Genomic DNA, 18,438 nt, shown 5'->3' with positions numbered 1-18,438 from the left:
CATATTAATGACTCCCTTAATTTCTTGCTTTTCCATTAGTTTTCTACTTCTCCTTTCTTTTCGTTAGCGTTCTTTTAGTCCAACCATGCAATTTTAAGTTACTTTCCCTTTCCTTCTCATTAGATTATTTTAGTTGATTAGTTGATACAACTTACAAGGATCGGACATTATGAAAAACTCCTCTCTTATATTTTGTTGTTCAACCAAGGACTAGATCATATCACTGTATTCATTTTACTTGATGAAAGGAATAAATGATTACCTTAGGGAAAAAAAAAACTATATCTTAAGTTTAGTATTTATTACACTTAAAGTGTCGTATTTCTTTATCAACTTTTATGGATTAAAATATTACATATATTTTTATCGTGTTTTTCATACTCTTTTATAACACACTTCTCAAACATCATATTATTGTAACACTTTCCAAAATTTTGTCATTTCTGTAATTAAAATTTTTTTTATATATATTACTAAATCAAAATATTAACTAATATTAATAAAAGTTAATTGCTAAATTATTTTTAAAATATTTAGACGTTGTGGTTAAAAATAATTTTAAAAGATGTTAATAATAAAATAATTTTAAAAAAATTTTAAAATTTGATAAGTATGATCATCGTCTTTTTTGAAATCTATTTCTATTAAACATAATGATGATATAACTACCGAAATTAGATAATCTAACTAATTCTAAAGATATATTACTTTAGAAACATTTTAAATTAATTTTTGCAGTGTAAAACGTAAAAATAAAAATCCCAAATCAATATTATGATACCCTAATTTCTAAATTAAGTAAAGTGCCAATAATCCAGAGATCAAACAAAAAATGAAAATATTTAAAAAATAATAAAACAAGTTTAAATCAATCAAAAGTTATCTTATTTTATATTTATTATTATTTTTAAATAATATACAATATTAAATATAATAAATTTATAATTTTAAATATTATATATATAACATTATAAATATTAAATTAAATAAATAATTTTAAATGATTATATTCCTAACTTTACCCGAAGAAAATTAGAGCACAGTTGCTAAAAACACTACAACTAACTACGTATTAATAAAAAGTATTAAACCTAACACTTGTCATGCCTCTTTTAAAATTTAATCCCCTCGCGAGAAGCGTGAAGCCACTTTTAAATGATTTTAGTCCGACTCCCAAGTAAATAATGACACTTTTAAATTATTTTAGTCCGACTCCCAAGTAAATAATACTGCTAATATAAGTTGAGATTTGAGAGATTAACACAGGAACAGTTTTCTTCGAGTGCAACAAAAATGACAAAGTCGACGTCGCGGCCATTGAAGATACACTTGCTGCCATACTACGCGCGGGGTCACCAAATCCCCGTCGTCCACCTAGCACGCTTCCTGGCCTCACGTGGACAGCACGTGACCATCATCACCACCCCTTCCAACGCCCGTCTAATTGACAAGGCCATCATCGGAGGCGGCGGCGATCATGACAACGCCTCCGACCGCATCTGCATCCACACCATCAACTTCCCCGCCGAACAAGTCGGTCTTCCCCCGGCGTCGAGAACTTCTCCGACGTCGCCGACAATTCCGCCGCCGGGAAGCTCTGCATTGCATCGCACCTCATCCAGTTGCAAGTGGAGTCCTTCATTGAGGAGTCCCTCCCGGACGCTCTCATCGCCGACATCATGTTCACGTGGAGCCAAGCCACCGCGAGACGCTTCAAGATCCCGAGGCTCACCTTCAACCCTCTGTTGATCTTGACATGTGCGTGGTAGAAGCCATTAGAGCTCATCCCGAGATCTTGAAATCCAACACGGGCCCGTACACTATCCCGGGCCTACCTCACAAGATCACCTTCCCCGTGAAGCCCATGGCGACTTTCAACAAAGTCATGGAGCCCACCATTGACGCAGAGAAGGAGAGCCTCGGAGTCATCGTGAACAGCTTCAAGGAGCTTGACGCAGAGTACGCCGAGCACTACGAGAAGATCACCGGTCGGAGAGTATGGCATATCGGTCCCACGGATCTCATGGTGCATAAAACCGTTCCAAGAGCCGTTGATAGCGAACACGAGTGCCTGAAATGGCTTTTGGTTCGTCCGAACACTGGAGGCCGAGCTCAAGCACTTCCGAGCAGATCGCCGGTGAAGGGGAAGAGCTTTACGTCGGCCGGAATCAAACACCGCGGCGGGAATACCTGCACAAGATACTCCGACGCTCACGTCAGTAGTGATTCAAAGTGAATGAATGAAACGAGTTTAGAGTAAAGAGTAAGAGACTGAGAGTGATAGAACCTGAGACCTAGCCGAGCATATTAGCTAGGTTTTATAGGAGTTGGTTTTTACCCGTTAGTGGGTGAGTCCTAGTTTATAGGTTTTGTTGAGATATTCGGTTTTGGTGTTATAAACCTAGTTGAGCACGTTCCTTATTTTCAGTTGGGTGATGCTGCTTCGGTCCTGATTATGTGCCGAGATCTTCGGACGGCTGATACGGGACCGAGCTTTATGATGCACGTGTCTTTTTATTTGATTGGGTAAGGCCGAGCTTATCTGCTTTTGTTCCGAGTTTGTTTAATGTGATGTTAGCCTCAGATATTTGCGTGCCGAGCATTCTGAGCGACCGAGGATACAGGTACCGTATCATAGCCCCCAAGCTTGCCTTGGTTTGGACAAGACTAAGGCGAGCTTTGTATACTTCGGATGGCAAAATTCTCGGTCGCTTTATTTATTATGCGTGCTCCTTACAGCCCCCGAGCTTGTCTTAGTTTTGGCGCATTGGTGTTTTGAAATGGTTCGTAGCATTTATTGCCTGCGTTATTCTTTGTGCTGTAATGAATGATTGATTTGATTGCATTGTGAGTTTCGAGGAGCCCCTGACCGTTTGATCTGCTGAGCGTTGAACGTGGATTTTCTAAGGGTGTAGATCAAAGGAAAACGTTTCATATGTAACTGCCTTCCCACTATGTAATAAACGTGCTTCCTTTCCCTAGTATTTTTTGTGTTTTGGTGCTTCTGCGTTTTCAGAGGAAATGAGTAAGAAAGGTGAGTGTTGATTCTTTTTCTTGCTGCCTCTTTCTTCTTCTCTTAGTTTTGATTTTCTGCTCCCTGTTTATATGGAAGGTAAATTGCCTAATGAGGGTGAGGAGGGTTTATACGGTTGGGTTGATCCTAGGGTTAAGGGGTATGTGTCTCAGTTTAGTGATAAAGAGTCTGTTGATATGCTGGGTTCGAATGTTTGGGTTAGGAGTGGTAGTGATATAAAGATAGAGATACTTCCCTGTGGTGTTAATGATCGGGTTTTTCATTCTCGTGATGACTGGGCTTACTTCTATATGTACAGCTGCCTTTTTACTGAATTGGGGGTTAGGGTTCCCTTTACTGATTTCGAATGTGGTGTGCTTTATTGGTTGAATTGTGCTCCGAGTCAACTTCATCCAAACTCTTGGGGGTTTGTCAGGGCTTTTGAGGTGTTAATGGAATTCCTTGGGCAGACGCCCTCTCTTCGGTTGTTTTTCTCTTTGTTTCAAGCTAAGGGGGTTGATCGGGGTCTCTGGGTAAATCTAAGTAGTTATCCTCGTCGCGCTATTTTTGGCCTCTACAAGTCTTCTTTTAAGGATTTTAAAACCATGTATGTTAAAGTGAGGAGCGTACCCGAGCAGTTTCCTTTTTATCTGAATGAGTTTCTTGTCGAGAGGTTTCCTTTATCGTGGTGTTCCGAGCCCATGCAAGCTTTAGACGTGGATGATAGGTCGGTTGATGATCAGCTTGTGATGGAGTTTCTGTTTGAGAAGTTGGGCCCAAAGGGGTTGCTATCTGTTTCCGAATTGTTAAAGTGGGATTTCGATAGGGAGGCGGTTCTGAGATATCTAGGTAAATTAGCTGTGTTTTGCTTAGTTGTTGTTTTGTCTTCGTTTGTTCTTACTTTGTTGGCTTTTTGGTGCAGGTGAGAAGGTGCCTACGATTACTACTGCTGGTTTGAAGTCATTTTTCAGTCAGCGAAAGAAAGCTGAGAAGGAGAGTTCGGCTACCAATGCTGATAAAGGTCCCGTGACTCAGCCCGAGGCTGCTCTTAAGTCTAAACGAAAGAGGGGTTTTGCGAAAGAGAAGATTGCCGAGGCTTTCTTGAAGGAAGGGGATTCTTCTGTGGAGCTTCAGCGAGTAGAGACTGCCTATGAGTCTCAAAAAAGATTGCATGGTTATTTGGAAAATGTTCATTGTCGTTCACTGTGGGGAAAATTGTATCCTTTTTCTGTCATGGCTGATGAACTTTGCTGCTTTCCGGACGATATGAAGATGATCGAGGATGTCGGCCATGTAGGAGTGAGCCGTTTTATGCAAGTGAGGGTTGTATTTGTCTTAGTTTGTGTTTGTCTTCTCGTATTGATGTCCTTTGCTATTGTTTTAGGTGATTGGTGCACGTATGGTAGCTGTTGGTCGTGCTCAAGAGCTAGTTTTTGAGAGAGAGAACAAGTCTGCTCTGGATGTTGCCGAGTTATCTTCGGCTTTGGAGAAAAAGGAGAAGACTATTAGGGAGTTGTCCTCCTCGTTGGAGTTGAAAGAGTCCGAGCTTGCCGAGAAAGAACGTCTTCACCTTTCTTGTAAGGAGGAGATGACACTACAACATTTTGGGTCTATAGCCACGGTTTTTTTGGTCACGGTAAAAAACCGTGACCATAGACCCTCTATGGTCACGGTTTTTTAGGGTGACCAAAAAAAAAAAAACTATAGTCACGGTTTTTTTGGAAAGGGTGACCATAGAGTACCTATGGTCACGGTTTTTTAAAAAAGGGTGGCCTAAAAGGGTCTATGGTCACGGTTTTGAGGGGTGACCTAAAGGGGTCTATGGTCACGGTTTTTTACAGTGATAAAAAAGGGTCTATGGTCACGGTTTTTCAAAAAAGGGTGACCTAAAAGGGTCTATGGTCACGGTTTTGGGGGTGGCCTAAAGGGGTCTATGGTCACGGTTTGGAGGGTGGCCTAAAAAGGTCTATGGTCACGGTTTTGGGGGTGACCTAATGGGGTCTATGGTCACGGTTTTTTACAGTGACCAAAAGGGGGCTATGGTCACGGTTTTTTAAAAAAGGGTGACCTAAAAGGGTCTATGGTCACGGTTTTGGGGGGTGACCTAAAGGGGTCTATGGTCACGGTTTTGGGGGTGGCCTAAAAGGGTCTATAGTCACGATTTTGGGGAGTGGCCTAAAGGGATCATGGTCACGGTTTTGGGGGTGGCCTAAAAGGGTTATGGTCACGGTTTTGGGGGTGGCCTAAAGGAGTCTATGGTCACGATTTTTTACAGTGACCAAAAAGGGTCTATGGTCACGGTTTTTCGGAAGGGTGACCTAAAAGGGTCTATGGTCACGATTTTGAGAGTGACTTAAAAGAGTCTATGGTCACGGTTTGTCACAAAATGATTAATTTTTAAAAATAATATATATTATTTTATATTTTTTTATAAAATTAGTATATAATTTTTATTAATAATTAAATTTTAAATATTGACTAAAAATTAATTTTTTAAATTAAAAAAATTAATTGTTAAATATAAATAAAAATAATTAATTTTTGAGTTTTTCATATATTTAAAATTTAAAATTTTAATAATTAAAAACTAATAATAGTTTATATGATTTATTTTAAAATATTTTTAATAGGGGTTAAGTATATTTTTTGTTCCTGAAGTTTGACAAAAGTTTTAAAAATATTCTTAAATTTTATTTTGTTTCAATTTTGTCCCAAAAATTTTCAATTTGCATCAAATATACCCTTAATAGCTAATTTTTCAAAAAATTTAAGACCAATTCAACAACAATTTCATAAGAAGAACCCTCAACACAAGCAAATCAAACATAATTTTCATGTATTATTGTTAAATTGATCTTAATTTTTTTTGAAAATTTAGCCGGTAGATATATATTTGATGCAAATCGAGAACTTTTGGGACAAAATTGAAACAAAATAAAACTTAGGGGTATTTTTAAAATTTTTGTCAAACTTCAAAGACAAAAAGTATACTTTACCCTTTTAATAGAATATATTTAATTTAAAATTATTATTCTATCCATCAATTTTATCAAAATATCTATTCAATCCAAATTTTTTTATAAAATTCTTAATTTTAAACTCTAATTCCCAAATTAAAAATCACAATCCCTAACCCTAAACCCCCAAATTCCTAATTTCCCAAAATACAAACCCTCAACGCCCCCTCCTCACGGTAACACACGCACACACCCACGGAAACGCAGAGAGAGAGGGAAAACGGAGAAGGGAAGAGAGGGAGGAGGAAGGAGACGGCGCCGACGGAGTTGGCAGCCGCCGTCGCAGTCGATGCTCGCAAGGAAGAGAAGGAGAGTGAGGGCGATCGAGCTGAGAAGAAGCAGGGAATCGGTTGCAACTAACCCTGCAGCTGTGTCATGAACTGCTTCTCCAACCTCTCATCCTACACTGCCGCCATCCTCGCTCGCTTCCTATCCAGCCGTCGTTCCCTCTGCAACTTCCCCATTAAGCTAACTCTTCCTCCTACTCTCTCTCCCCGCTCTCAATTCGTGCTCGCTAGGTTTCCCTCTCGCTGTTGCTGCTACTCCTCCTCCTCTGCCAAGAAAGGCCGCAAGAAGAAGGTGGTGGAGCCTGAACCTGTGGCGTCTGTTATGGAGCACGAGGAGAAGGTCACCTTCTTTGTGGTCCGAAAAGGGGACATCGTTGGAGTATATGATACACTCGTTGATTGCCAGTCTCAAGTTGGATCCTCTGTAATTATTCTCTTTTGGAACCCTATATTATCTATAATGCTCTCTTATTCATGTTTCTAACAACTAGTTTCTCTATAATGCTCTCTTATTCATGTTTCTAACAATTAGTTTCTATTGTTGCTGCTATTCGAATTACTTTTTGTTGTTTCCCCTTTTTAGATAATTATTCTCTTCTCTGCATGATTACAATGGGTGGTGTGGTTACTTTATCTATTTTATTGGACAGGACACTAGTGGCTATTTATGTGGTTGTTTTGTTTGTGGTTCTTGTCTCCCATGACAATAGTGAAATGTAGAAGGAATATTCAAAGGCTATTGAGAATGAGGTATTGACTTTTCCCATTGTGTAATTGTCTTGCCTTTCAGGTATGTGATCCTCCTGTTAGTGTGTACAAGGGATATTCTTTATCGAAGGACACTCAGAATTATCTTGTTTCACGTGGACTCAAGAATGCCTTGTACACAATTAGAGCTGCTGATTTGACAGAGGATTTATTGGCATGCTTGTTCCTTGCCCTTTCAAAGTATGTAACTTTTCCATTATGTTCAATATTATTTTCATTTTGTCAAATCTGTTACTGAGCCTGACCAACATAGCATGCGAAGAAAGTTAGTATAGCTGTTAGTTGAAGGTATTCCATTTATTAAAATTTATAACTACTTCTAAGTTCTACCGATACTATTTTTTCTCTTGTCCATATTATTTATCATCTTTGATCCCACCCAAGCTTATATCACATCCTTAACATTAATTTTGAATTGAAGGTCTTGGCTAAGTTTTGATTCAGAGTAATTTGAGTTGATAGTCGAATTTGCTCCAAGGTTGTGTAAAATATCTATTACATTCATATTAGAAGGTATAGATGACTCTTGTGGGACATGGGAGTATTTCCTGTATGGCCTGTATGCTTCTATACTCTTGCAAGATAATATTTTCCTGTATGGCTTAAAATTCTTTCTTTTTCATTGATAGGCTCTATTACTTTTTGATGAGATTAGAAATCCCCATTTTATCATGTATTCTTATATACTCATAGAAGGATTAGGTAGTGGGAAGTTGTATGTTGTGTTAACTTTTTCCTTCTGTAATATATCATCAAGATTTATGGCTGACACTTTTAAATAAGTATGAGGTTTATTCATTAAGCTAATCATGGATTATATGTCTCAGGATCCTGCTTCTATTGAAAGGGCCACTTCAAGTAACGATGTATCGAAAAAGAGATATGTAGAGATGTTTGAACTAGATAATGTGGTAAGTTTCCTACAATTTGGAAGTACATGGTTATTAAGAAGCCAAATATAATAGCTACATGCCTAAAAATGTTATTTATGTCAAATATGTTGTAAATTTTAAATTTGTGTTAAAATTATCAATTCTTAAGCAACTTTCATATTGAGAAAAGTTTGGATATCATTGTTATTATAGATATCTGAATTATGTTATCTTTATAATACCCATTACATGTCTTGATATTATGTTATTATAGATATACTGATGCGCATGAATCCTTTTTTTTCTTTTTGGTTGCTTGGTGCTACTGTTATTTCAACAATAACTACCATGCTTAAACCATGAGGGATTATAATAATTAAACTATTGAGTGACAGTCTACCAAAGTTACATCCACATGACATGTCACTTTTCTTTTATTTGGAAAAAAGAGGTATTTAAGGGAATGATTGAATGGTGATGCTCTTAGGGTTTTTAGTAAGATATTGACTAAAATGCACATGACACCATGTTAGTTCAGTTGGCTTATAAATAGTTGAAAGTAGTTGCATTTTATATATAAAATATCAAGTGACACACAAGTTACACTATTTCCTTGCAGCTTGAACAAAACATGCTTTAATAATTTCTTTGCAGCTTGAACAAAGTAAATTTGTAAATTTGAGGAGAAGAAGAAACTTGAAAATTAGGATTTATACAACTATCTCTTCAAGTACTTTGGTAATATATACAACTATCTCTTCAAGTACTTTATATTATTTTATGATGTGTCATATACTATGATGTGGATGTGTGCTGTATAGTGTGTACTAGCTATTATATGTGTGATGTATATATGTTTTGATGATATATTTTTTTTTCCTAAGTTGAAGAAGAATAAATGTAGGTGTTTATGTCTAATGTGACTTTACTTTGCATGTTAATGAAGCAGGTGTTGAGCTTTCAAATGTTTAAGTGGCTGAAATAAAAGTTCTCGAGCGTTGAGAAGAAAGAATAGCAATACCAAAAACAATCTATCCTGGCAGAGTCTAAATTGTATTGCTTTCACGCCTGTGGAACAATTTTGTTAATAGTGTCTACTTAGTGTTAGTGTATATATCACTGTATGAAACTAAGATTGAGACAAGTGTATTCACTCAACTATATTGATATGTTAGCTGGTTACTTTAATCACAACTTATCTTAATTGTTGATTATCATTTTTTATTTTTAGATTTATTTTGTGATCATCATCATTTTGGGATGTCATTATGCTTTTAAAAAAATCTCATAAAACAAAATAGGCTTTGGTCACGGTTTTGTGGGGTGACCATAGATAAGCTATGGTCACGGTAAAAAACCGTGACCATAGATAAGGCTATAGTCACTGTTTTAAGATGGGGTGACCATAGAGGCTATGGTCACGGCGAAAAACCGTGACCATAGATAGGGCTATGGTCACGGTTTTAAGGAAGGGTGACCATAGAGGCTATGGTTACAGTGAAAACCGTGACCATAGATAGGGCTATGGTCACGGTTTTGAGGTGGGGTGACCATAGAGCTATGGTCACGGAAAAAACCGTGACCATAGATAAGGCTATGGTCACGGTTTTGAGGTGGGGTGACCATAGAGCTATGGTCACGGCAAAAACCGTGACCATAGATAAGGCTATGGTCACGGTTTTTACGCGTGACCATAGATTAACCTATGGTCACGGTGAAAAAACGTGGCCTAAAGTGTCAGAATTTGAAAATTGAAACCGTGACCATAGAAACCGTGACCATAGATAAAAAAACCGTGACCATAGACCTATGGCCACGAGAGAATAGACCACAGTAAAAAACCATGACCATAGGTCCAAAACCGTGACCATAAATCTATGGTCACCCTTTTTACTAGCTATGGTCACGGTTTTTTACCGTGACCATAGACCTTTTTTTTTGTAGTGTGAAGACTGTTAAGGCTGACAATGATCGCTTGGGGTCTAGGGTGAAGGAGTTGCAGACTGAGGTTTATGAATCATTGCTCAAGGTTTCGAGTGCGCTGTTTCTCAAGTGCGGGTGTTGTTTCCTGGGTCAGATGCGGACATGCTTGATGCAACTAAAGTGGTTGTGAACGGGCAGCTTGTGGATGATGGTGCTGTTGCTTCAGAGGATAGCGGGGAATCTAGCATTGGGGATAAGGCAGAATAGGCTTTAGTTTACTCTCTTTTTTTATTTTGTACAAGGTGTAATAGCTTTTGAACTTGTGACTGTTTTGGTTTCGTTAAACAACTCCGAGCATTAATCTTGGTAGCTGCATTTTGTGTTCCGAGTGTGTGGCTCGGTTTGATTATGACTTATGTTGTTGAAAATGAAATTTGGTATTTCGATAAGTTATAACAGTACGTTGTTATTGAAAGATGATTGCGTATGTGTATTGAAGGTGGTGGCAGCCATCCTTTGTCTGATCAAATTGTCAATGAGGAGAGCTGAGGTTCTAAATATAGGGCTTCTGTTTGAACGAGCCTTTAAGATTTCGCTTGAATAACTTGGTTATTGCTTGTGTTTGTTTGTATTTACACGTGCTTCTCCGAGTATTATTTTCGGAACGTGAGCGTTGTACTCCGAGTATGAAGCTCGGGTTAGTTTTAAATGTTCATTTGTTAGAAATGACGGGGGTGTCAGTATGTACTTGTCCGAGTATTATGCTCGGCATGCGCATGTTGAATTCCGAGTATGAAGCTCGGATTAGTATGTTTGTTAGAAAGATTTTGACTTGTTTTTGTGGCGGGGGTTTTCCGAGAGTTAAGCTCGGCTCGTGATGGTAAGGTTTCGAGGATTATGCTCGGAGTCTCTGAAATGTACGTTTTGACTGTCAAAATGTGAACCGTTTTGATTGCTCAATAGTTTGTATGAGTACAATGGTTTGTTGCGTCCGGCCTCGTTAAAACCCTCTCCGAGTAAAACCCATGTATTTTGGGAGAAAACCTTCGGAGGGGAAAAAGAGTACCATCATTCGCAAATTATAGATTACATCACGACTGATATTTCCTCAAGGAGGAGATGTTCCATGTTCCTGGAAGTTGATCTCCTTGAAGGGTTTCGAGCTTGTAAGCCCCCTTTCCGAGATTATGAAGTACTCGGAAGGGGCCTTCCCAGTTTGCCGCCAATTTGCCATGTGCTGAAGGTTTCCGGGCTTCCTCTGTGCGCCTAAGCACGAGGTCTCCCTTGTTGAAAGATCTGGGAACTACTTTTCTGTTGTGTTTTTGCTCTAGGTATTGTTTTCTGGCTCGCTGCTTTATGGCGGCTATGTCTCTTTCTTCTTCTATGAGGTCCAATTCGGCTGTCCGAGCTTGTAGGTTGCTCGTTTGATCATAGAGCTCGGTCCTTAATGTTGGGACGCTGACCTCTACTGGGATAAGTGCTTCTGCGCCATATACCAGTTTGAAGGGAGTCTCTCCTGTGGCGGATTGAGTGCTAGTATTGTAACTCCATAGAACTTCTGGAATGAGGTCTGCCCATTCTCCCTTAGCGTCGCCGAGCTTTTTCTTTAATCCCTGCAAGATGATTCTGTTAGCTGATTCAACTTGTCCGTTAGTTTGCGGGTGCTCTACTGAGCTGAAATGATGTTTGATGTTAAAGTTCGTTAGAAAGGCGGCGAGCTTATGATCTGTAAATTGTCTCCCGTTATCCGAGATTATCTCTCTTGGTATACCGTATCTGCATATGATATTTTTCCATAAAAAAGATCCCACTTTTTCTGCCGTTATGTGTGCTAGTGGTTGTGCCTCTATCCACTTAGAGAAGTAATCTATTGAAACCAAAAGGAACTTTACCTGGCCTGGCGCTTTCGGGAAAGGTCCGAGGATATCTAATCCCCACCTATCGAAAGGCCAGCTTACCTCTATGGTATGGAGTTCTTCGGCCGGGGTCTCTGAGAGTGTGGCGTGTTTTTGACAATTATCGCACGCTTTGACTTTTGAGATGCAATCTCGCTTTATCGTCGGCCAATAATATCCTGTTCGCAGGATCTTTGCTGTTAAAGCTCGGCCACCGATATGGTTGCCGCAGACTCCTTCATGTGTTTCGGCCATGACATCCTCGGCCTCCTCGTTGCTAATGCACTTGAGTAGTGGTTGTGAATGTCCTCGTCTGTACAAAGTGTTTCCTAGCACTGTATAAAAGCTTGCTCTTCGTCGGAAGAGTGGCAAGTTCGGCTCGTCATTTGGTGTAGTGCCTGTGTTGATGTAATTGAGAAAAGGTATTCGCCAATCTGGGACCTATGTAATACTCAGAATTGTATCATGCTCAAAACTCGGTTTGTCAAGCGTTAGCTGGGACAGTGCCGACGTGTTTTCGGCTTGCCGAGTTGTGGCTAGTTTAGATAACACGTCGGCCCTGGTGTTGTGTTCTCGGTTCACATGAATAATATCAAATTCTTTAAATTTTGAAATTAGATCCTTTGTTATGAGCCAATATTTCTCTAACAAAGGATCTTTTACCTGGAATTCGCCCTTTATTTGATGTACCACTAACGAGGAGTCGCAGTAGGCTATTATTCGAGGTATTTGCAGTTGTAGGGCGAGCTTTAGTCCAGCGAGTAGGGCCTCGTATTCTGCCTGATTGTTGCTTGCGTTGAAGCGGAACTGTAGTGACTGCTCGGCCACCACCTTGTCTCCTTCTTTTAATAGTATCCCTGCCCCATTGCCTTCTTTGTTTGACGCTCCATCCACATGTATGCTCCAGTTGACCTCTGTATCATGTGTGTCATAAGTCATCTCCGATATAAAGTCGGCTAGTACCTGTGACTTCGGTGTTTTCCTTGATTCGTACTGGATGTCGAACTCGGAGAGCTCGACCGACCATTTTATCAATCTGCCGGCGAGCTCGGGTCTGGTTAATATCTGTCTTAGCGGTTGGTTTGTTCGCACTATGATTGTGTGGCTCTGAAAATAGTGCCGCAATCTTCTTGCTGTTGTGATTAGTGCTAGCGCCAGTTGTTCTATCTTCGGGTACCTTGTTTCTGTTGGTTGTAGCACCCTACTAATGAAGTATACCGGGCTTTGCTTTCTTCCTGTTTCTGTTACCAAAACCGAGCTTATAGCATGGTTAGATACTGATAAGTATAAATATAATGGGTTACCTGTCTCTGGTTTCTGGAGGATTGGTGGTGATGTCAAGTGTTGTTTAAGTTCGGTGAAGGCATTTTCACATTCGTCTGTCCAGTTGAACTTCTTGCCTTTAGAGAATGTATGGAAAAAGTGATAAGATCGGTTTGCCACTGCAGGTAGGAAACGTGACAGGGCAGCTATTCGTCCTGCAAGTTGCTGGACTTCCTTTACTGTTCTTGGGCTTGTCATGTTTAGCACGGCCTTGCACTTTTCTGGGTTGGCCTCGATGCCTCGAGATGTTAACATGAATCCCAGGAACTTCCCTCATTGTACTCCGAACGCGCATTTGTCTGGATTGAGTCTCATGTTATATGCTCGGATTTGTCTGAAGATTTCTACTAAGTCGTCACAGTGTGACCCCTGCATTGGTGTTTTTGCTACCATGCCATCTACATAGACTTCCATGTTGCGGCCTATCTGTTGTTGGAATACCTTGTCCATTAGCCTTTGATACGTCGCACCTGCATTCTTTAGGCCGAAGGGCATTACCTTGTAACAAAAATTCCCATGTTCTGTTATGAAAGCTGTTTTGCTTTGGTCTTCTGGGTGCATTAGGATCTGGTTATAGCCAGAGTATGCATCCATGAAACTCAAAGCTTTGAAACCAGAGGCGTTATCAACTAATTTATCAATGCAAGGCAGTGGATATGCATCTTTAGGGCAAGCTTTATTTAAGTTTGTGAAGTCGATGCACATGCGCCATTTACCTGAGCTCTTCCTTACCATTACCACGTTAGACAGCCATGTGGTGAAGCGAATCTCTCTGATGAAGCCTGCATTGAGGAGCTTCTGGGTCTCTTCGAGTGCTGCTTGTTTTTTCTCTTCTCCGAGGTTCCTTTTCTTCTGCGCAACTGGTCGGGCTGTTTTGTCAATTGCTAGTTTGTGGCAGATGACCTCTGGGTTTATTCCGGGCATGTCGTCTGGTGTCCATGCGAAAAGGTCGGCGTTCTGACGCAGTGTGTGAATGAGTCTTGCTCGGTCTGCCCCTTCTAATGCTTCTCCAACATATGTGCATTGGTTGTCGTCTGCTGTTAGTGTTACTTGTTGAAGATTGTCCATTGGCCGAGGTCTTTCGCCGAGGTCTTCCCTAGGGTCAAGATCGGCTAGTGTCGCTGTGTTGGCAGACGTTTGGATGGCTTGGACCTGGGGCCGAGCTTCCTGTTTTGTTTGTACTGGTTTTAGACCAGCGTTATAGCATTGCCGAGCTTCTTGATGGTCGGCATACACCGTAGCGATCTTGTTTTCCTGCACTGGAAACTTGACACACAGATGTAATGTGGACACCACTGCCCTGAATGTGTTCAGTGCGGGTCTCCCAAGTATAATATTATAAGGGTTGTAACAGTTTACTATTAGGTATTGAATATCAATTGATTTTGCCATAGGGATCTCTCCCATTGTGGTCTTTAGCCATATGTGTCCCATGATGGGGACTCTCTCTCCGGAGAACCCAATTAGCTCTCCAGAGGAGGGTTGTATCAATTTTTCTGATAATTTCATTTTAGTAAACGTAGAGTAAAATAAAACGTCAGCACTACTACCTGGATCTAACAATGTTTTTCTTACCAACAGATCTCCAACCTGGATTGAAATTACCACGGGGTCGTCGAGGTTAGGGCTTGCCGATCTGAAGTCTGTTTGGTTGAAAGATATTGTGACGTCTGGTCCTTTCTCCTTCTTTGGTTGTATGGTTCCTTCGATTGCCAGCATTGCTCTGTAGCTCCGCTTCCTGGCCGAGCTTGTTTCTCCTCCGCCTGCGAATCCTCCCGATATGTGGTTGATGACTCCTCTTGGCGGATCAGGAGTGATCCTCTCTTTTTTGTCGTCAGCCGTTGCTTGCTTATGCTCTGCCCTGTCCGAGTTTCCTACTTTGCCCTTCCGGGTCTCGATGTACTTGTCCAGGAGACCTTGGCGTGCTAGTCTTTCCAGGAGGTCCTTCGCGACGATGCAGTCATCTGTGGTATGACCGAACTTCCGGTGGAAGGCGCAATGTTTTGTCTTGTCCACAAATCGTTGATCCTGGTAGTTCCCTGCTCGGGCCGGTGGTTTTATGATTTTGGCGTTGAGGATTTCTCTGATGATGTTTTCTCTTCTGGTGTTGAATCTGGTGTATGTGTTGTACTTTGACGCTGGCTTAGGAGGTTTCTTTGTGTCCCTGTTGCCTGGAGATCTGAAGGTCCTTTCCTCATCTCTCCGGTGTGGTTGTTTGTCTGATTTCTGGGCTTCTCGGAGTTCTTCAATCTCCATTTGTCCAGCCGCTCTTTCTCAGAATTCCTCTAGGGTTTTTGGTTTTGTTATGGCGATGGTCTCCCGAAATTTGCCAGGCCTGAGGCCGGCTTTGAGGGCGTGCAGGTGAACGGCTGGGTCCAAGTCTTGGATCTCCATGGTAGCGTCAGCGAATCTGGTCATGTAGTCTTTCAGGCTCTCGTGCTGGCCCTGTTTGATGGTGCCGAGATAGTCCGATCCGTGTACATAGATTCTCGACGCGGCAAAGTAATCGATGAATGATCTGGCAAGGTCTTCGAAGGAGGAAATTGACCCTTCAGGGAGTTTAGAGAACCAGAGTAATGCAGCACCGTCGAGGTAGGTTGGGAATGCTCGGCAAAGGACGGGCTCGTTCTTAGGGCCGTTGAAAAACATCATTGACTGGAACTTCTTTATGTGGGCTCGGGGGTCGCCGAACCCTTTGTACGGTTCCAGGGCGGTCGGGAGAGTAAAGTTTTTTGGCATCTGATAATTTGTGATCTCCTCGGAGAAGGGGTTGTCGAGGGTGAGCTTCTCCTTTGGCGGGGCGATGTTCAAGGGGTCTGTAGCTCCTTGAGCCAAGTTTTTGGACCTTTCTCCATTGTTCTGCGTAGACAACTCGGCTATTCGCCGTACTTCCGCCTGCAGCTCGGCGATTCGAGCTAGGAGGTCATCCTGTGAGAGTTGTGGGCTTTCCTTGTCAGCCATGTCCGAGGATCGGGGGTCCTGCAAAATAGGGTAGGAGACTAAACAAAGAAAAAAGTGGGGTTAGATGTACTCCGGCCCCACGGTGGGCGCCAAGTGGTTCGTCCGAACACTGGAGGCCGAGCTCAAGCACTTCCGAGCAGATCGCCGGTGAAGGGGAAGAGCTTTACGTCGGCCGGAATCAAACACCGTGGCGGGAATACCTGCACAAGATACTCCGACGCTCAAGTCAGTAGTGATTCAAAGTGAATGAATGAAACGAGTTTAGAGTAAAGAGTAAGAGACTGAGAGTGATAGAACCTGAGACCTAGCCGAGCATATTAGCTAGGTTTTATAGGAGTTGGTTTTTACCCGTTAGTGGGTGAGTCCTAGTTTATAGGTTTTGTTGAGATATTCGGTTTTGGTGTTATAAACCTAGTTGAGCACGTTCCTTATTTTCAGTTGGGTGATGCTGCTTCGGTCCTGATTATGTGCCGAGATCTTCAGACGGCTGATGATAGAGAAGGAAGTGGAGGTGGGTGCAGTGGAGTGGATCATATCGCAGTACGACACCCCGAAGGAAGTGGTGAGCGCGGAGATGATAGAGAAGGCGGTGAAGAGGTTGATGGACGGAGGCGATGAAGCGGAGAAGATCAGGAAAAGAGCCAAGGAGTTGCAAGAGAAGGCTTTGAAAGCGGTTGAGGAAGGTGGGTCCTCATACAACACTTTGATGGAACTTATTGATCACCTTCAGAAGCTTGTGGCGCTCAAAGCACCTGCAACTTCTACCTAGCTGGCTAGCTTTCGCCAAGTCTGTTATCCGGTGATGAGCAACCATTTTTTTACACCGTTGCAATAAAGTCCCTTGTGACCTTTTTTAATCGAAACAATTCCGCTATTTTATCAATAGTTTGTGGATATATTTAATAAAAATATTTTTTTATAATTATGTCTAATAAAAATGTTTTTATAAATATATTTTTTGAATGTATCTCTTTATACATATATTTAAAATATAATAATTTATATTTGTTGATAATAAATTAATAAATAATATATTGGTATTCTATATTTTTTTAATTAGAATAGTTTAGACTTTTGAAAAAATTATTCTAATAGACCATTAAAAAAAATTAATTATTAAAAAGAATTTTTAATACCAAAATTACTAATTAAGATAAAATCTTTTTATAATATTTAAAAAAAATTAAATCTTTTTATAAGAAGATAAATATATTTTTAATTATTTTTTATTTAATTTAGATAAGTTTAAAACTTAAGTTAACCTGATTATATAGCTTGGTTTCCTCCTTTTCAAGCATGGATGAAAATCGACGCCAATTTGTTTTAGAGATTCCGCCGTGGCAACGTGTGGTGTATATGTTCATGATCACGGTGGAAATCATTGTTCTATTTGGACTGCAGATATCTCATAGCCTTGACATACCAAGTTCATGGGTGAAGTAGATCACTTGTTCAAGCAATTCAAAGTCTTCGCCAATCCATTGGAGAAGTGCAAAAAACTCATTGGTATAGAGAATCAAACTTCAATCAGATAGTTCAGCAGACTTCATAATAAAAAGGCTATATGTTGATTATAAAAATAAAAATAAATAAATAATTAATAAAAATTACTAAAATTTTAAGAGAAAAAAAATTTATCAACTTAAAGATTATAAAAAACTAAATAAAAATAATTAAAGATATATTTATTTCTTTATAAAAGATTTAGATCGTCTTCTTAAATATTATAAAAAGATTTGGTCATTCTTAATAATTTTAATATTAAAAATTCTTTTTAATAATTAAATCTTCTTAACGGTTCTTTAAAATAATTTTTCCTAGACTTTTTGTTGCTAAGAACTTTTTAAAAGCTTGTTTATTTGGAAACTATTCTAACTTGAGAAAAAAAATTTATTGAATTTGATTAGTGTGAGAATTAATTTTAAAATAAGACTTTTTTATCTGATTTGTAATTGAAAAAAAATAAAAATTAGAATTCTCAAAAAAATTCAAGACCTCTGAATAAATATAGAAAGATTATATTATTTGAGTTATAATTCGTTGGCTTTAAGTTATTTTTTTTATTTGTTTTAAAATAAAAAAAATTATAATTCTTAAAGAGTAAAGTATCGTTTTTGTCCCCAACGTTTGGGGTAAATTCTATTTGCGTCCCTAACGTTTAAATCGTCCTATTTGTATCCCTAACATTTGTAAAAGTAATTCAATGTTATTCTGCTGCCAATTACACATCATGAACACTTTAGTTTGAGTTTTAAAAATCTCTTCTTGAAATTAGAATACAAATGTTTGGAATAGAATTAATGATCCATTCCGAAAAATAGCTCATCAAAAGTTAAAACTAATTCCTACAACATTTACATAATTCACTTTTTTAGGGAC

The 18,438-nt window shown here is 39.8% G+C and overlaps 1 protein-coding gene across 6 annotated transcripts; it reads left to right on the top strand.

The window, feature by feature from the left end:
- Positions 1-6,104: 6,104 nt before the first annotated feature.
- Positions 6,105-9,148, top strand: LOC112710556 (uncharacterized). Of its 6 annotated transcripts, none has more exons than XR_003156894.3 (5): positions 6,124-6,741; positions 7,108-7,265; positions 7,913-7,996; positions 8,612-8,695; positions 8,907-9,148. XR_003156894.3 is itself a non-coding variant. In XM_025762823.3 (4 exons), the coding sequence occupies exons 1-3, from the start codon at positions 6,406-6,408 to the stop codon at positions 7,971-7,973; spliced, it is 555 nt and encodes a 184-aa protein (XP_025618608.1). In that variant the 5' UTR covers positions 6,105-6,405; the 3' UTR covers positions 7,974-7,996; positions 8,904-9,148. The 6 variants fall into 6 exon arrangements, 2 of the variants coding, with proteins under 2 accessions (XP_025618608.1, XP_025618607.1); XR_011865459.1 differs by having other exon boundaries at positions 8,904-9,148; XR_003156892.3 differs by having other exon boundaries at positions 8,577-8,695.
- The last annotated feature ends 9,290 nt before the right edge of the window (positions 9,149-18,438 follow it).

Source organism: Arachis hypogaea, chromosome 9 (assembly GCF_003086295.3).
Source record: "Arachis hypogaea cultivar Tifrunner chromosome 9, arahy.Tifrunner.gnm2.J5K5, whole genome shotgun sequence".
Lineage (NCBI taxonomy): Eukaryota > Viridiplantae > Streptophyta > Magnoliopsida > Fabales > Fabaceae > Arachis > Arachis hypogaea.
Note: the sequence above shows the minus strand (reverse complement) of the source record. Positions and strands in the feature narration are given on the sequence as shown.